Source organism: Prionailurus viverrinus, chromosome A1 (genome assembly GCF_022837055.1).
Source record: "Prionailurus viverrinus isolate Anna chromosome A1, UM_Priviv_1.0, whole genome shotgun sequence".
NCBI classification, from domain to species: Eukaryota; Metazoa; Chordata; class Mammalia; order Carnivora; family Felidae; genus Prionailurus; species Prionailurus viverrinus.
In genome coordinates, this window is record NC_062561.1 from 19782034 (window position 1) to 19802488 (window position 20455).

At 44.2% G+C, this 20455-nt stretch overlaps 1 protein-coding gene across 1 annotated transcript in view; it reads right to left on the bottom strand.

The window, feature by feature from the left end:
- Positions 1-20455, bottom strand: part of WDFY2 (WD repeat and FYVE domain containing 2) — a 175817-nt gene that overhangs the window by 25621 nt on the left and 129741 nt on the right. The window contains exon 7 of the mRNA XM_047850493.1: positions 12801-12913. Within this exon, the coding sequence (XP_047706449.1) occupies positions 12801-12913 (113 nt within the window). The remainder of the gene's footprint in view (positions 1-12800; positions 12914-20455) is intronic.

Genomic DNA, 20455 nt, shown 5'->3' on the forward strand with positions numbered 1-20455 from the left:
TTCCCACACGGTACCCAATGGCTTACTTTGTTAAATACCTGTGGCAGAGTTAGCTAATCGTCCACCTAGATCCATACTTCCCCTTCCATATATGGAGTGCTCCCTGGAAAGCCGCTGTCCTGCAGGGACCGCATTTACGGGGCCCTCTTGCATCTAGGGGGCATGTGACCAGTTCTCAGCAACTGAATCCAGAAAGTAATCTGCGTTCCTTCCAGACCAGAGCAGTCCCTTTTTCACTTTCTCTTTGTACTTCCTCCTTGAGGACTCCAAGACCCCAGGGCATGGAGAAACTACATTCTAGAAGGAGCCAGAGTCCCTGAATCACCACATGGAATAGAGCTGTAAATCCACAACCAGACTGAACCAGAATGAACAAAAACAGAATGAACAAAAACAACCACACTGAGTTGTCACAAGAGTGACAAACTTCTGCTACACGAAGCCACTGGAATGTTAGAAATTATTTGTTAGAGCCTTTTTTTTTTTTTTTTTTTTTTTAAGTAGGCTTCAAACCCAGCATGGAGCCCAGTGTGGGGCTTGAACTAATAACCCTGAGATCAAGACCTGAGCTAAGATCAAGAGTCAGACACTCAACCAACTGAGCTACCCAGGTGCCTAGCATTAGGTATTATAATGCCATATACTTACTGGGATATGTAATAAGGCTGGCCCAAGAGGAAGGTGAGAGTCACCAAAAGCTTCATAAATCAGGCAAATAAAAAGAAGTTACTACCTTAGGCTGTTAATCTTGATGCCTTATGTTTCACCAGAATTGGAGAAGACCTCAGGTGGGGAACTATTCCATCAGCCTCCAAAGCAATCCACTATAAACTCTAAATTGTTTTTTTCCAAAGATACCTAAAGTCTAAGCACTTCTGCCACCTCTAATACTACCATCCTTGCATAAGAGCCACTATCAAAATTCTTTCCTAGAAAATTAAAAAGCATGACACATATTTTGTTGGAAAGCCTTCGGGGGAAAAAGACACTCTCATATATCACTGATGAGAACGCAAACCAGTACAATGGGGAAGGCCGTATCCAACAAGCCATACCTGTGCTTAGCTTTTACTCTCACTTTCAGGAGTTTATCGTGAAGATATTGTCCCCATCCCCACCAAGTAATACATAGATACATATGCACAAGGAGAATGCTCATATAAGAGAGTGGGTGAATTAACTATGGTACATCCACACAGTATTACGCAGCTATGAGAAAGAATGAACAGAATCATTTAGGTGGATAGAAAGTGATTTCCAGGATACACTGTAAAGTGTAAAAGGCAACATGCCAAAGAACAGCTATATTGTACTACCTTTCATCTAAGAAAAAAGGGTAAATAAATGAATGAGATGTGTTAACTTTAGCAGGTGCCTGGGCACAGCCATGGAGAAGGGGTGAAGCAGACTGGCACTTTCCTGAGTGTACTTTTTGTTTGGTTCTGGGTTTTGGAATCATATTGTTTCACATACTGAAAAATAAGTAAATAAAATTAACAAGGAGTGTGTTGGCAGGGCAGGGTGTGGACCCCAAATAGAATATAAACAGGAACAAGTGAACCTAACTGTATTACAAATGAATGATACAATAACCACACTAAAGGCGGGAGAGGGTGAGCTGACAAAAGTAACTTTGGAAAATAGTAATTTGACTACAGTCGAAGGCAAAATATAAGATTTGTACACAAATACAGTACTTTAGTTAGTAGGTTTGTACATGAGTTATAGGTTAGCAATTCTGAACCTATTCTGTATTTTAGGATTGAACAAGTAAATACATCGAGGATAATGAGAGTTGACTTTCTCACTCATAATAGGAGTTACAGTTGGGGGGAGGTTAGAATAAGCTCTTTGGTGTTAGAATGGAATTGGAAGTATCCGTATGACATCACATAAAAGTTACAGAAATCCTTACAGATGTGTGAGTGCACACATATTTTCTAGCTCTGTCTATTGAGGGCCCAGAAGCAATGATCCCTCCACCCTGCCATTAGCAGTGAGCACGCATGGCACCCTGAGTTTGGCTTCTAGAAGTATCCCCTCATACTATCTATTCTTCAATGAAAGAAACGAGGCTGTATGAATGTTAATTCGAGGGCCGAGGCAGGTAGTATACAACGTGAGTCAGAAATATCAAGACGTGGTTATCAAAAAGCAAAGGGACAGGTCAAAAGGTCAGAAACACCACCGTGAAGAAGCCAGTGTTCCACTGGTCAAATCTGGGACAATGTGAGCAAGAAAATAAATCAATGGTGGTAATGAATCCTCACACACAGAAATAATTCAGAACTCGTGAGCCCATACTGGTATAAACAATTTAAATAAATAAATAAATAAATGGGGGAGAAATGAAAGCTTTTCCTTACCATAAAGTTCCAACCAAAAAGTGTCAAAGAGAAAAGGACTAGAAAAAGCACAATCTAGCAAGCACCACAGTCATGACTGTTTCTGGTAAGAGTCATCAGTGGATAGTAAAATTACTGGGCAGAAATATGATGAGAAATAGTATTTACACGGCTTCAAAATATTTCCTCCTAAAATACTTACGAATTACAAAGGGTGACTATGGTGGGGAAACTTGGCACGCACCACCTTAACCAAATAATCACCAGAAAGAGGACAAATCAACATCATGCGCCTCTTGATACGATCCACTGTGAAGGACATAACATCACTTCCATGGTATTCACATAAAAAATGCATAACCTGAATTTCACCACGAGGAAACATCAAATGGAGGGACATTCTACAAGGGAGGGACTTTCTGGCTAGAATGCCAAGAATGACCTCAAAATGCCAAGGTCATGACAGAAAAAGGAAGACTCAGAACTGTTCCGTGTTCAAGGGAACTAAAGAGACATTATAAGGAAATGCAGCATGTGGTGCTGATCAGACTGTGAACCAGGAAAAGGCAATTAGTGGGATAACTGGAGAGACGTGAGTAAGGTCTGTAGATTAGGGAACAGGACTCTGTCAACGTTAACTTCCTGATTTTGGTGTCTGTGCTGTAGTTTTCAAAGATGTTAACATCCGTGGAATCTGGGTGAAGGATGTACAGAACTCTCTGCACTGTTCTGCAGCTTCTTTAAAGTCTGAAATTATTTCCAGATGAAAAGTTAAAATAAAAAAGCCCCAAGCTATAAGACTGTGTGCACGGCCTCCTACACAGGTTCCTCGCTTCTACTCCTGTTTCTGTAGTCTGCTCTCCACACAGCAGCTGAAGCGGCCACCGAAGAACACAAAGCAGATTATGACACCCCTTGCTCTAATCCCTCCAATGGTTCCCCATCCCGCTCAGAGTAAAATGCAAAGTTCCTCTCCATGGCCTTTCAAGACCCTGTGAAAGGGTCCTGCTCCTGCCCCTACTGTGAAGCTTCCCCCGCATCCCCCCACCGCCTCTGCTCTAATCACGCTGGATGCCCCTTCATCATGCTAGGTTCATTCCCACTTCTAGCTCTTTGCACTTTGTTGCCTCTGCCTGTGATTCTCTTCCTCCAGATTATCACTGGTGCATGCCCTCACTTCACAAAGATCCCTGTTCAGATGCCACCTCTTTACAGAGACCTTCCTTGGCCACTCTTACCACTCTCCTCTTTATGGTTTTATTTTTTTCTTCAGAACACATAGTTATTGTCTACTGCCCCCACAGAATATAAGCTCTTGGAGGGCCAGGGTTTGGCTTGTTCACCACAGTGTCTCTAGGATCTAGAATTCTGTTCAGCTTACGGGAGACACTCAATAAACACAGACAAATGAGCAAATGATTGAAGTAAGTACATGAATGTTCTTTGCCTTGTTCCTAGCACCTGGAACAGGCATGTGGCATCTCTTTTCCTAGTTGACCAATGTTGTCTGTGGGACAGCCTTTATTCTACTCCTCACATCTTTTAGGTCAGTGAATGCTCATCTCAAGGAGACGCTCTGGAGATGGTCTTACTTGACTGGTTAAGCCACTGGGGACAGAAAAGGGAAAGAGGACTAATGTATTTTTTCCTTTCCTTAGTTTGTGTTTGTGTCCCCCCCCCCGCCCCCGCCCCAGATTCCTACGTTGTAACCTAATCCTCGATATTCTGAGGTGATTAAGTCATAAGGGTGTAGCCCCCATGACTGAGGTTGGTGCCCTTATGAAAGTGATCCCAGAGAGCTCCTCAGTCCCTCCTGTCACGTGAGCTTACAGTGAGAAAGCAGCCATCTATAAACCAGGAAGTGGTCTCACTAGACATTCAATCAGCCAGCGCCTTGATCTTGGACTTCCCAGTTCCCAGAACGAATATCTGTTGTTTCTAACCCACCCAGCCTATGATAGCCTGTTAGGGCAGCCTGAATAGACTAAGACAACATATTAAGTGGGTAGGTTCTTTAAAGCATCATATGAGATTTAAATAATGGTGGCACTAGTAAAAAGAATAGTTAGAAAGGCTTATTTGACATAATTAAAGACTTAATTGGGTGGGCTGTTCATCCTGTCAGAATAAACATGGAAAATCTTAAAAAAGGCTTACCATGTGCCAAGTGATGGATCCCTCTCAACTCCCTACCAGTACACACCCACATCTATAAGCACAGCACCATGAGAAGCAGGTCTTCTTTGTTGGTGACTATGGGATGAGGATGGTTTATGGTGAAGCAACAGGAAGTTTAGATGTGGTTATTGTAAGTGCACAGGCTCTGGAACCAGATCCTAGGCTCAACTCCTACTAGGTAAGTGACTTTGGGCAAATTATTTAATGTCTTTGTGCCTCAGAAACCTCATCTGTACAACAGGGATGACAATAATTTTGTTGAGATTAAATGAGTTAATATACACATCAACATACAGAATAGTGCCTAGCACATGGGGAGCGCTCAGTAAATGTTAGCTATGATCGTAGTGCAGGAGACCCCATCTATACCATCTGTGACAGTGTCCTCTGTTTAGTCAGCCTTGAGGCAGTCATCAGCCTGTTTCCAAACTATTCCAGCCATCAGGAGATCAATTCAAGTTTTAAAAACAAGACCAATCTCTAGTTTTTTCCACATTACATCAGGCTGTAAGGGGCCAGAGCCGGGAAGGGGAGTTCCTGGTAACCCAGAGTCAGGAAGAGAAAAATCAATGCCAGGTTCAAGAAAGTCAAAGTCAGGGTATATTTATCACCCCCTAGGGCTCAGAGTATTACACCACCCTTCAGTAAGAGTGGAAAAGATGGAAGAAAAATCTTCAAGACGGGAAGTAGGATGGGACTGGGAGAAAAACAAATAAATTTTGAGGTCCCTCCCAGCTCTACGTACATGTCCTAACAATGGGGTCTCGTGGATGTTGGCTTATAAATTGCAAACCACAATTTCAAACCAGTGCACTCACAGCACTCATTTCAAACCAATGCAACCAGCATCTACTGAGCATCTTCTACACGGCAGGTATCACGCTAGGCTCTGAGGATATAATGAAATCAAGAAGTCTCAGACCCTACTGGACCAACACAAACACAGCAGAAGATGATGGGATTCATTCTGAGAAGAAGGGCATGCATGCTCTGTTTGGTGAAACCATTCTCTCATGGGACCTGTGGCTACTCCTCTGCCTGGAGGGCCCATCAGACCTTTCATCACCCTAAGTAAACTCTCTCTTCAAGGTGCAGCTCAGGTGACTTCTGCAGGAAGCCTTCCTCAATGCTCTCCATCTACGCGAGGTCCCCACCTCTGGGTGTGGTTTCTAGCCCTATACTCACCCACCGCATTGAACCTTGTCAGATTATAAATCTGTCCCCGCGGTAAATTTTAGGCTCTGTATCTTTGTATTCAAGCATAGTGCGCAATGCCTGGTACACAGTAGGTGCTTAATAAATGGGTAAGCACCTGGCCGGTTGAATCGGATGGCAGAGAGGAGTGAGAGACAATGAACAAAACCAGTAAGCCATCACTACAGAGGTGCCCTGCAGGGCTTTGGGGTAGGGGTCGGTGGGGAGGCAGCACGCTAAGTCACAGGGGGGCACAGAAGGGTGGAGAGGAGAGCTGCTGACCTACTGGCCTCTTCCTTCCCAGCAGTCTTCCCAGCAGACAGCTTCCTGATGAACAGTCCTTCCTCCAGATGCGTCCGGCAGCACAGAAAGGCAACGGCTGTTAGCGAGCCTGCCTTCCAGAACAGTGTAGACACGCACCTGTGCGCAGTCCACACCCAGGGCACCTTCCTCACCTTCCATATCTAGGTCGGAGTGCGAGGGCCAGGGGCCACAGCAATTGTGGGTTTCCCGGGTTTATGATATTTGAAATGACAGACATTATTTCGTCTGACTTCGCTTCAGACTCCATCTTTCTGCCCCCTCATTTCATGGTGTGTTTCTCCCTGCCTGTGACCTTCACAATATATGGCTGACAGAGCAATTTCTATCATAAATGAATTTATTCTCAAAAATAAAGGTTTTTGTCATTATAAAATTTATCTATACTATTATTACATTTTCTCATAAACATAGGTTTTAATGGTTGCATAATACCCCACACAGGGATGTGCCTTATTTCACTTACCATCACATTTTTCTCAACTTTTAACTACTCTAAATTTCGCCAAGCTGAAAATTTTTATTTGTAAAACTTTGTTCATGTTTCTACTGAGTTAGAAGAGATTCCCAAACATGAAACTGGATCAAAGAGTATCAGCATTTTTAGAAATTTAATACACGTTACCAAAATGCACAGCCCAACTAATTTCTAAGAGACTTTTACAACAGATCTTGCAAAAGCTACAGACTACACGGAGTGCTGCAAAGTCAGGGCTGGAAACTGCCAGATCTGTCTTTACGAGTGCGATATGGCACCTCGCCCGGAACGTTCCAGCCTACCCTGCAGGGTAAGGAAGGGGAACAGCCTCCCTGTAACTACACAAGAGCCACCCGAGTCTCCAACCGCAAGGCCTCTTGAATAAAATATCTGACCTTTCACTTACTACATTCTGCAGTTACTCGGGCTGAAGCGAGGGATGTTTCTGTAAAGCTGAATGTGCTCTACCTCTTAGATCATGCTTTCCTCCTGACATCCACAAAAGGACATCCAGCTGTCCCCTTGCCACCACTCCTGGGGCGTCCCTGTCATCAGAATACTCCACCACCCTTCAGCCAGAGTGGAAAAAATGGAAGGAAGATGTTCAGCTCCAAGCACGGTGCTCTCTCCTCAAACTGCTCTAAACTCTAGCATTCCTGTTTCAGCAAATGGCATCACTATCCACCCAAATGCTCCAGATGGAAACCTGGGAGCCACTCCCACCCCAAATGCCAAGTGCTGCGGACTCCCAATCTCCTAAAACAATCTTGAATCCCTCCTCTTCTCCCCACACCCTCCACCACCTCCCAGTCCAAACAGGTGGCACTCCAACCCTAGCCTTCCTTCCAAATGGTTTTGGCACATCCATTCTCACCCCCACCCAACCACCACCACTGCTGCCACAGGGATTTCCTAAAATGGAAACCATGTTACCACCCTGCTTACTTCATCACTGGTTTCCCACTGCCTGAGAACATTGTCCAAAGTTGTTAATATCGCCTGCACGTTCAACCTGTACTCTGCGCCCCTGACTCTCCACACCGCCTGTGCGACTCCATACGTTGTTCACGTTTTCCCACTCTGGGCTTTGCATGCGCTTCACACACCTGGAGTCTAGAATGGTCTCACCACCTGGATGACAGACAACTCTTTCTCCTTATGGTATCATTTATTCATTTTTTTAAATTTTTATTTATTCATTTTTTATTTTTGAGAGAGAGGGGGGCAAGTGAGCAAGGGGCAGAGAGAGAGAGAGAGAGAGAGAGAGAGAGAGAACCTGGCTCACCCGGGGCTTGTGTTTTACCCAAAGCAGGGCTCGTGCTCAACCAAGGTAGGGCTCCTGTTCCCCCACTATGGGGCTCATGCTCACCCGATGAGGGGCTCAAGCTCACCTGAAGCGGGATTCGAGCTCACCCAAAGTGGGGTTCGAGCTCACCCAAAGCGGGGCTCAAACTCATGAACCATGAGCTCATGACCTGATGCGGAGTCATGCCTAACAACTGAGCTACCCAGGCGCCCGCCTTACGGATCCTTTAAACACGACTTCCTCGGCAGTCTCCCCTTAGCTCTCCGGATAGGGGGGTCCCTCTTGTTATTTACTCCCAATGCAAGCGCTATGAGTGGCACTGGGGGCTCACAGTACTCGCGGCACTCATAACACCCTGATGGACTACCTGAATTTATCGCTTTAACGACTGGATTCCATGACTAGAAGTTGAATAAGCAAGCATTATTTGTCTGATTCACCCCTATACCCCAGCCCTCATCATGCAGAGAGCTAATAATTTGGCTGACTCGGTGAAAATCCGTGTCTGCTGGATGTGGAAGTCTTCACTGTAAACAAAAATCAAGTTTTCAGCTTAACGATCTGAACCTGCATGTTGGCACTGAACCATGCCTCTCCATGTTTTCATTATTTTGGTTATAGTTATACTGTTACTTTCAATAACTCCCCTAACAGTTAACAAATTTATTTAATTTATTCAATGTATTTAATTTTTTGTTAAGTAGTATGCTTTGGCAATTTATGTTCGGCCCCTCCTATTTCCAATATGTTCATACTAACCAAAATAATTCTTAGAAGGAAAAGAAAAAAAAACCGAATTTATTGATACTATGAATTTCCAGTGGTTAAAATCTCATTTTTCCCCTCTGTGTTCAAGTCAGTGTATGACTTTTTGGTAGAAATACATTCTAATTTCTGCATAAATAGCAAAGATCTATGTTACTTGGCATTTACTTCCAGAAATAAAACCAGCAGAGGGAGCAAAGGAACATAAAACTAGTTTCCTAGGTCCCCGCGGATTAGTAAATGCTATGCTGGCCTCCGGGTATGACTTTAGGCCAATTCCATCACTACCCCACATTTTTATATGACTTTCTGTACTATAATACAGAGTGATGGGTGAATGGCTATACCTCTGTATTACAGACCAAAGACAGTCTGCTTCTGAGTTTGGATCTGGACTGGTAAGACCCCTGAGATCATTCTTCAATGTATCTGGGTTAATCCTAAAGTCTTTGTTTTGGGGGTGGGGGAATGAGGAGATTAACTAATCCATATAAACCCCTTTTTCCAGAGTTGTGTCTGGCTGAGTTTGGGACTTCCCAGGGCCCAGAATGGGCTTATTGCATAGGAAGAGCTCGACAATACACTTGCATCATCATGGAATCTCTTAGACATCCCTGCTCTGGCTACAAATGAATGAGATGTGCTGTAGCCGGAGTGGACTGACGACTGTCTAGGGATAATAACAATACGTTGAATATGTGACCTGCAACATTTGCCTTCATGTTAGTTAGTAACTTTCCTGGGCCACATCCAGTCCTCAAAGATATTTCATGGTAAAGTCATATGAGAATGCTCTAAACTCTTTGAGAAAGATAAGGCATAATGCCAAGGTAACATTCTGTACTAGAACTAATCCGGAAGACAGGAAACCCACGGGCCACATCCGGCTCCCCACACACCAGTAAGCAGCAGCTACTTACCCCTTTTCTGGCCTGGAGGCAGCCACGGAGAACTCAGAGCACAGTTATCAGCCATACAGTGAAGGGCTGAGTACCAAAGAGCCAGGCTGCAAGCCACCTTGGCCTGAACCAGGTCTGGGAACTACCCGGTGTGGTCACCAGGCCCGCTGAGCTCACCACCTGAACTTCACCTTCGGCCCACCCACTCTTGGCTTTCCCATCACTCCTGTCACATTCTGAGGGACAGTTTCCTACTATTCTTCTGCCGGAACAATCTTTTAACTTCTGACCAGGCTAACGTCCTTGCTTAAAACTCTTATGGTTTCTCACTGCCGTCAGGCTAGTGCCTCGGTGATCCGAACGGACGCTCGCTTCCTTTCTGGCTGCCTGCCTCCTGCTAGTCGGTGTGCCCACCAACGGCAGTTACTAGAGTTCCCAAGACAGCACGCTCTCGCAAATCTCCATGCCCTGGACTTCGCTGGTTTTCTCTGCCTAGAGTGTCCTTCTCACTTCTTTTTCATGAACTCAACACTTACTCCTTCCCAAAGATCTTAGGTCAGGCAACACCTCCTCCGGGAAGACCTTCCTGACAGACTCCCACTCCTGTCCGAGTGACGTGGCCACTCTGTGTTCTTTGAAGTGCCCAGTGCCCGCCTCCCCCTGACCCTGCCACCAAGCGCTGTGACCACTGTTTAGCACCCACGTCCCTCACTGTGTAAAAAATGTGAGGAAAGGACTGTACCTTTTATGTCTACGACGGGGGTAGTGGCTGAGATCGACCAGGGAGAGCGCGGAGTGTAAAGAGACCAGGGTCCGGGGCAGAACTCACAAAAAAGATCACTAAGGAGAGGAGAAAGACAAGCCAGAGAAGCAGAGGAAAACCGGGTGCGAACGCGTCACAGGAACCCAAGGAGGGCGGCCACAGGCAAGAAGAAGGGCCACAATGTAAAGTGCTGCCGACAGGTTCAGGGTGACGTGGTCCAAAACAAGTCCCCTGGATTCAGCAGCCAGCAGGTCACCGGCCACCTTGGGGACAGGAGCGTCAGAGGAGCGAGAGATGGAGCCAAACTGCAGGTGGATGGAAGGGAAATGAGAGGTGAAGAACTGGAAGCGGCTGGAAGACGATATTCTTTTAAGACACCCCGCCGTCTGCTACAACAGAAAGACATCACGCCGAGTGAAAGAAGCCGGTCACCAAACAACGCCTAGTGTACGAGTCCCCTCTGCGAGGGACCCAGAGCAGGCACACTCAGAGACAGAGAGCGGGATGGTGGCTGCCAGGGGCTGGGGGAGGGGCAATGACGGGTGCGCGGTCAGTGGGGTCAGAGTTTCAGTTTTACGAGACAGGGCATGTTGTGTGGACGGATGGTGGTGATATGAATGTCCTCAACGTCACTGCGCTGTATTCTTAAGAGTGATTAAAATGGTGAATTTTAGACGAGGTACAGTTCACCGTAATTTAGAAAAAGGAAAAAGAAGCACTGCTGTTAAGAGAGTAGGACGGACGTTGCTACAACAGGATACGGCGTCGAGAGGGTTTTGTTTGTCCAACAGAAAGGCAAGACACTTGAGCATGTTAATAAATTGAGAAGGGTGAGCTGGTCAAAAGGGAGACACGGGGAACAGTTTTTGATGTGGAGACCCAGAGAGCAAGAGATGAGGAGGAGGCAGAAGAAGTCTGTTGGAGAGGAACACAAGGTGGGCAAGGAAACAGTTTTAAAGCCTCTATTGGCTAACCTCTATTTTTCTTTGAAGGCGGAGTCTGGGGAGGGAGAGGGGACTCGGGTGGGGTGGGGAGTGGTGAAGGTCTGGAGAAGTGGAGGGGAGTCCTGAGGACCTGCAAGGGACCGTGTGCAGGGACTGAGGCGACTCTGGCAGCTGGACTGGAATGCTGAATGTGCAGTGGGGAAGAAGGCCCCGGGCTCGGAGCGTGACCTTGCAGCAGCCCCAGGGGCTGAGTGCACAGGAGGGCTGGAGAGGGTGTGAATGGCAGACGTGTTCTTCAGGGAAGAACGAGGGCGCCTGACCAGAGAACGCTGGGCGCCTAGTGGCTGACACCCCTCTGGAAACGGAGAGAAGATGGGACGCAGACACTGGCCAACAAGGACAAGAGCGACTGGCCAGCAGGGACTGACTGGCCACGAGGGCAAGAGTAAGGGGAGCTGGAGGAAGGGTTCAGAGAAGCGAAAGATTAGGAGACTGAAGTCAGCAGTGACACATAGCAGTTCAAGGTTCCTGATGTGGGACAGTTCTGGGTCCCTACCAGGCCAGGCTTAGCCAGGGTGGAGGTGGCTAAAAAGAGAAATACAATCAGGAAAGACCTGGGTCCTATCCACAGCAGATGCTTCTATGTGTTCTTCTTCCCAGAAAACATAGATAATTATCTTTTATGACTCTTTTCCCCTGGATTCAATTTCCTCTTTACTGCATTCTTTTTTTTCCCCTTGAGGAAATTCCTTATGATCTAGGTACCATCCCATTTTACATCTTCATTCACCTACTTCTGCTCTTATATGCCATCTGAACTCAATAAGAACCCTGTTCTGTACTAAATCATGGGTTGGTAATCTGTGGGAGACATAAAAGCCCATTAAGAGCCACGAAAACAGGCAGTGACTCATTTCCCAGGGTCAACACTGCAGATTAAAAATACCAGTAAAAACTAATCGTCATCATCTATTCAAGTCTTTCAAAGGCTAAGCATGGATATTTTATATTACCTGACTTAAATGATCCTGAACAGATCCTGAGCCCTTCCCCAACAAAGAAATCTGAAATAATAAAGGGAGTCTTGGGTTTTACACTGAGAAGAGCCCAGAAGGAAGTTAAAACCGAACCCGTGCCTTTTTATACAGCCTAGCTAGCCCCAATGACCATATTTTTTTATTTTACCGGACTTAGAAGCGGGCATGTCTGTCTTGCATGCCATCTTCTCGCTCCAAGAAGGGCAAGGACAGACTGAGGCAGCTGTCTTTTTGGCCTTCCTGAGGTTTATGCAGTAGCCACATGGTCTCAAAACAATGTCTCATCAGCATATGCCAACACTGGCTTTCTCCAGGGCAATGTGACATAGAACCAACTCACCAACACTCTGGAAATAGACTTGTTCCTCCTTTGTTTGCACTGGTGTAGAAAATTTTGGACATAACATCTTACTGAACCATTGTGGAATCAGTTCAACGTATCCCTTGTATCTGTGTGCATGCTATACTTTGTCACTTTGACAACACAGCATCTGAAGGCCAGAACACACAGCAGGTGATAGATAGGTCGCTGTGAGAGCAGGCACATGGAGATTTTGCTTTCAATCCCACCTGTATGTCCTCTGAACGTTGTGACCAGGGTGCAGTTGTCTTGCTCCAGTTTGAGGATGGTTACTTGTCCCGACTGGTCACCAATAAACACATGCCGGGTTTCAACGTCAAATCTATCATGTAAGCATTAAGGATTATTTCTCAAAATTGAATGGAGGGATTTACAAAAATAAATAAATAACCAAACAAATCAAGAAACGTGCAAATCCCATATGAACAAAGCTTGGACGTAACACTGAAAGATACAAAAGCAGGCATAACAGAGTGAAAGACACAATATTATTGGACAGTAAGACTTAACACAATAAACATGTCATTTCTCACAATATGAATTTGCAAACTTAATATAATCTCTATAGAAATATCAACATAAGCTTTTTTCCCTAGAACTAGGGAAGTTTAAGTTCATATAAAAAATAAATAAACAAGAAATGCCAGGAATATTCTAAAAATAAAAGCAATACGGTATTTGATAGGGGAGATTAGCCCTACCACGTATTAGAACACGTTACACAGTCTTTTTAAGTGCAAGTGTGGTATTGGTGCATAAATAGACAAACAGACCCATGGAACAAAATGGCAAGTCTAGAAATAGACCCCAAAGTATACAGAAATGTAGTACATGTCTGATAAGGGTGGCTCTTCAAGGAGTAAGGAAAAGATGGGTTAAAAAAAACAAAAGCATTGACATAAACTGGATAGTCATTTGGAAAACAAAACAGGATCCGTAGTTCACATTCCGTATCAGGATAAACTACAAATGGATGAAGGATCTAAATGTAAAAAATGAAAAATGTAAGTTCGAGATGAGAGAGTTCCTTTCTAACCTTGGAGTGGGAAAAGCTACTACTCAAAAACACAAACAACAAAACAAACACCATCAGCAAGGCCAAAAGACAAGCTGGAAAAGATATTTGCAACTTATGTCACAAAAGGCCCAAATCTCTAGCATAAAAAGAACAAACCACAAACCTAATAGGAAAGCGGGCAAAATATATGAACACATAGTTCCAGAAGACATGAAAATGAAAACGGGGCTGTGCAAGAGAGGCCTGACTGTCAGCCTCTGAAAGGCTGCTCACAAGGCTGGCAAGGTATCTGGCAACTGGTTTTCAGGGGGGTCCCACCATTAACAGACAAGAGTGGTTCACTGTGCCTGAACCGTGATGATACGGTTTTTGCCAAATACCTGCTTTCCTTTTCAGTCTGTAATTTTGGTACATGTCAGAAAGAGGCTGCCTACGTGACCAGTCTCTAGTAAAAACCTAAGGCGCTGAGTCTCTAGTGAGCTTCCTGGGTTGATAAAACCACTCAACCCTCCTTCTAGAGATCTATCCCAGAGATACACTCGGGCCAAAGTACAAAATGCATGCCTGAGGTTATTCACTCCACGTTATTTTAACAGCTAAAGTTTGAAAATAACAAAAAATTCCATCAAAAGGGGATTTACTGAACTATGATATAAGCAAGCGATAGGTCCTATCCAGCTAGGGGAAAAAAAGATCTCCATACCATAAGCAAACAGACATGGAGGAATTTCTGGGATACATTTTTTTTTTTAAATTTTTTTTTCAACGTTTATTTATTTTTGGGACAGAGAGAGACAGAGCATGAATGGGGGAGGGGCAGAGAGAGAGGGAGACACAGAGTTGGAAACAGGCTCCAGGCTCTGAGCCATCAGCCCAGAGCCCGACGCGGGGCTCGAACTCCCGGACCGCGAGATCGTGACCTGGCTGAAGTCGGACGCTAAACCGACTGCGCCACCCAGGCGCCCCTCTGGGATACATTATTAAGTGGGGGAAGAAAAGCCACGGCATGTAAGAGTTTATAAGCTACACTATCTTTGTGTAAGAAAGGGAGAGAAATAGAAATATATGAGTGTGTCGTGTGTGTGTGTGTGTGTGTGTGTGTGTGTGTGTGCGCGCGCGTGCTCATCTCACAAAAGGAAGCTCTGGAAGGACAAATCAAGATCTGACACACATGGCTGCCTATGGAGGAGGGAGGAACAAGGTGAGGAGACAGGGCTGGTGGTGAGTCTTCTATCATAGTTTGCATTCTGGAATCAAGTCATCATTTCACATATTAAAAATATGCATAAGATTAAAAGAAAAAATCCCCTATATTGATGACAAGGCATAAATGAAGGAACCTAACTATCAAGTTGGTGACATAGCCACAGTTAACACAATTATTTCAAGTGACTTTAAAACCCAGCATTTCAACTGTACATCCTTGGGGGGAATGTACTCCAAAGACAAAGAGAACTGCAAAGAAGTCTAAAATCTCACTCAGTTCTCTTGTAACTATAATACTTCTATAATTAGTATTTTGAAACAGCTTAAAAATATACCATTGGATAAAGCAAAAACAAGTTCATGTTTTAGGAGCGAAAATTTTCAGTCCAAGATAAAAGAATCAAGTACAAAAGTGAGGTAAAAACCTTATAATGCTACATTTGGATTAGAACCGTTATATGAACTGATGATTCACTTTCTTTTCAAGAATACACACACCCATATTTCCTAGTTATCTCTGAGTCCTATTCCTCACTAAAAGAAATGGCTGATTCAGGACTGGGACAAGAAGGTACAAGAAGAGCTTAAGACATGCTGTGCCAAAAAAGGAAGCCACCAAAGGCAAGTGGAGCTGTATCAAATGACGCTGGAGCCAATATGATGGGGCTCTTACTGGCCAAAGACAGATTAACATTAGCATCGAAGAAGGCAAGTTATTGAAATTGACTGAATATATTATTTTTAGAAACCTTAAGAGTTTATAATAATGCTCAAAAAGAAAAAAAAAAGACACCTATTGGAGGTAACCTGGGCACTGACTCTCTCCTCTGAAAATGAGCAATTAAAGAGAAACAATCACGCATTTGTTGCTTTTTCCGTATTAATTGTATCTCAGGGTAAGCAACTAGCCCTAGCTAATGAGGCAAAGTTCTACTTCACTTATCTTTTTTAATGTATATACACTTATTTGGGGTGAGGGGGGGAGAGCTCAAGCATACGTGGGAGGGAGGGGCAGACAGAGAGGAGAGAGAGAATACCAAGCAGATGCGGGGCTCGATCTCATGAACCGGGATACCACGACCTGAGCCAAAATCACGAGTCAGGCGCTTGGGGCGCCTGGGTGGCTCAGTTGGTTAAGCATCCAACTATCGATTTCGGCTGAGGTCATGATCTCACGGTTCGGTTCGTGAGTTCGAGCCCTGCATCGGGCTCTGCACTAACAGTGCAGAGTCTGCTTGAGATTCTCTCTTTTCCTCTATCTATGCCCCTCCCCTGCTCTCACTCTCTCTCAAAATAAATAAATTAATTTTTTTAAAAAAGTCAGACACTTGGGGCGCCTGGGTGGCACAGTCGGTTAAGCGTCCGACTTCAGCTCAGGTTACGATCTCGCGGTCTGTGAGTTCGAGCCCCGCGTCGGGCTCTGGGCTGATAGCTCAGAGCCTGGAGCCTGTTTCCGATTCTGTGTCTCCCTCTCTCTCTGCCCCTCCCCGTTCATGCTCTGTCTTTCTCTGTCTCAAAAAAAAAAATAAATAAATAAAACGTTAAAAAAAAAATTTTTTTAAAAGTCAGACATTTAACCAACTGAGCCACTCAGACGCCCTGAAAAGTTGTACTTTATAGAAGAATTCCAACAAATACACGTGGAAAAAATTATAGGATTACAAAAATCGCCACTTTGCAGCCCTAATGAAAGGTCTGGTCCAGGCGAAGATCAGCAACTAAAACCACTGAATGAAAGGCTGGTGCGCGCCGCAGGGATCTGGCGGTCACCACCTGAATCACTGATCAACTCAGCATCACTGGAAGGGTGACAACCCTGTGCTATGGGCTTCCTGCTGTGAAGCAACACGAACCAGACAGCACAAGGACCAAGCGTTCTTAGCAGGAGCTGAATCTGAACGGAGTCAAGATTTTAGAGGCGGTCTCAGTTTACAGAAAAATATGGGAGACGCACAGGTAGGAGGACAAGGGAAATGACATCACGAGGCACCAGAGGCCACTTTAGAATGCGGGGCTGTCTACATGAACACAGGCTCCGTACTCCAACAAGTCACAGTGGCATCAAAAAAAAAAAAAAAAAAAAAAAGTGAAGGGAGGAGATCACTGCCCTAGATTGAGAGATTTAGGATATGAAAACCACAGCCAACATGTGAACTTTGTCTGGACCCGATTTTAAGCTAATCTGCTGCAAAAAGCCATTTATGAAACAGTAAGTGAAATGTGAAAATGGATTATTCTACGATGTCAAGTAGTAGTTATAAATTTTTAGGAGTAGTAACAGCATTATGATTATGGAAAAATTCCACATTTTTAAAGCGGGGTACAATGAAGTACCTAAGGATGAAATGACATACGGTCTGCAATTTGTTTTAAAACACTCCAGCAAAAAGGGAGAGAAAGCCAAAATGATAGAAGAATCAACACCGGGTCTGATGAATACGTGAGTTTCCATGATATTCTCTCCTCCCAGTTGGTACACGTTTTGAAAATTTTCATAATAAAACATTTGTTTTAAAAGTGAAGAACAAGGCATCACAAATTCCCTCAGGCTCAAGAACAACAGAGAAATGTTATGCTCTCCAAACAAGCGGTCAGATACATGTAAAACAATACTAAGATATATACGGAATAAGATGACCTTACATTTACCTTAATTATAAGAACACAGATGAAAAAACAATCTTTATGATGGCACGTAAATAATAGGATGCTTTGTAAAGAAATTCAACAAAAGCCATTTGAAAGAGGGTCGAAATAAATAATAGTACAACCTGAAAGCCAGAGTGATTGGCATTACGTATGATATGAGGATATACAAAAATCAAGATAATCTTAACAGCTTTCCAGCACTCTTGCCCTGAACAGATCTAAGAGACTACTTGGTGAAAAGACCTTGTACTGTACAGGGAGACATCTTGGAAATATCTCTAACATGCACAGAATCTTAAAATGAAAAGTACCTGAATTATTTCTGTGGAAGTGTGATAAATGTGATCAAACATGGTCAAATGACAAGACTGAAAGGCAAGGCCAGATAAAGTATTCACAAATTTAAATACCAGCAAGGGAAGGGTGGAAGAAAAACGGTTCTATTTCCTAACATCAACCTGCCATGTGACCTTTGGGAAATACCTCCATTCCACCGTTATTTAGTAGTGCAGACGGCTAGCCGAGTTCTAACACCCAAGTTCTACTCCTGGTTCTTCCAGGTAACAGTTACGTGACCTGGAGAATGTCCCTTAGCCTTTCTTCCTTTTGTTTTTTTTAATTTTTAAAAAATGTTTATTTATTTTTGAGAGAAAGAGAGAACACAAGCTGGGGGAGGGGCAGAGAGCTAGAGAGAGTGAGGATCTGAAACAATCTCCATACACCGTCAGCGCAGAGACTGACGTGGGGCTCGAACTCACAAACCATGAGATCGTGACCTGAGCCGAAGTTGAAGTCAGACGCTTAACCAGCTGAGCCACCCAGGCACCCCTAGAGAAAGTCCTTAACCTTTCTGAGCCTTGGTTTCTACACTGTGAACATTGAGAATTCAGTCTTTTTGATTTTACTTCTAATTATTGTTTTGAGAGTGAGCAAAGTAACGTTATATAGAAGCACTATAAAACTCTCAGGGACTACAACTGTAAGATATTTTCTTCTTTTTCTTCTCCTTTCCTCTCTCCTCTCTTCCTTTTGATTCTTGTTAGTATTATACCTCACTTAATATTTGAAGCTTCAGATCTCTAGCCAAAGAAACCAAAGATTTGAGGTTATTCAGAAACTGATCATTCAATTTTTGAGCCATCAGTCTCTTTGTCTTCCTTTATTTCTCATTTTGAATTTTGGTTATTTTCACTGCACGATTACATCTCCCCTATGAGGCCTGAAAGAAGAGAGAAAAGGCTGAATTCAACCTGACTTCTATCACTTGCTGACTTGGATAAGTGACTTTTTGAGGTGAAAATTAGGAGACAGGTTACTTTGGGGAAGTTTCTTATATATGCCACCGGGGTCCACTAGGCAGAGAAATCAGGGTACTGATACTATTCCGAACAGTCTATGGTGTTTCAGCAGATCTCCTTCTTTCCCTTCAGAAACTGTAAGTATGGAAGGTGGAAGAAAGAAGAGGGAAGAGGTGGGGTGGAGGGTTCCCATGAAAAAAATGTGTTTAAAAACTGGATTTTAATGTGAACTCCAACACTGTATGAGCATGTTAACACTGTTAACAATCTGTACACAAGGCAGCTCCTAGAAAAAACCCTCCGGCCTTGGGAAAGTCACAAGTTTCCTATAGGAGACCCTTTGGCAAAAGCAGTGCTGTTATGCCATCAGTGAGCAGCACTGGAAAAATCTCAGGGATGTATGTGTTCCCAGGAACAAGGGCGGGCACCGTGGCTCCAAAACTGGAGCTAGCGAGGCAGAGCTGTGGAGGTGAGGGAATCTTCTGGAAGAACCTGTCTGTCTGTAGTACTGCATTTCCCCTCTACCTGCAAGATTGGACAAGATGGTCATTTACCTCGGGAAATGAACCCAGAGGCTTTTACACACATACGAAGTCTTCTGATATCAAATCATATGTGTTTTTGTTTTGTTTTGTTTTGTTTTTTGCTTAGTAAGCCACATGGTGTGGCTAAAGGAAACAGCTGAAAAATGACGATGGCTTCTGGAGATGCCTGAAGAGAAGAGTCCAAGACTGCCACAGTCAGGAGACTTTTAATTCTGGGCATTCGTGTCTTGTTTTTCAATTCCAAATAGTCTAAAAAATCAACTTCCTAAGGGCAAGTTCTGTACTTTTTCTATATTTTTTGGCTTGGTTAAGTGATATAGAAGATGTATCTCTAGGCTGGGCTAGTGAGATAGAAGCCAGCATTTTTTTTTTAAGAGATTTCTTTTTAATGTTTATTTTATTTTTGCGAGTCAGAGAGAGAGAGAGAGAGAGAGAGAGAGAGAGAACAAGTGGGGGAGAGGCAGAAAGAGAGGGAGACACAGAATCCAAAGCAGGCTCCAGGCTCTGAGCTGTCAGCACAGAGCTCAATGTGGGGCTCGAACCCATGAACCATGAGATCATGACCTGAGCTGAAGTCGGATGCTTAACCGACTGAGCCACCCAGGTGTCCCGAAGTCAGCATATTAAGAACAAATTACACTGATGCTATTCATTCTGTTCTCAAATGTATGATGGGAAGAAACAAAACAAAACAGCAGCCTAAGGCAGAAGCCTCACATTCTGGTGATTCTCTGACATACTAGCCAGGTGTCTGCAGATAAGGCATGTGACCCTTTCTGGGCTTCACCTGTAAAACCAGGAGTTGGCCAGGATGACCTCTAAGGACCTTTCCAATTTGAACACTGTAAGAGATCTACTGATATAAGAGTGCACGTATTTCAATTCAAGCATTATGCTCGTCTCAACTGGCCTTTAGAAAGCAAACTTCAGACTTTCTTTCCTTAACAGGTGGGACCACCCTCTCGAAGATGAGTTGATCCTGCCTTCTGTTCCTTATCACCCTTGTTTCTGGCCTGCTTGGTGACCTGTCACATTTACAACCTTCCTCCATGGCCATTCTTAGTTTCTTCATCTTGCTCTTCCAGTGAGGAAAATCAGAGAGAAAAACAGGAGTGACATTAGCCGCCCCCCCCCCACACACACACCCA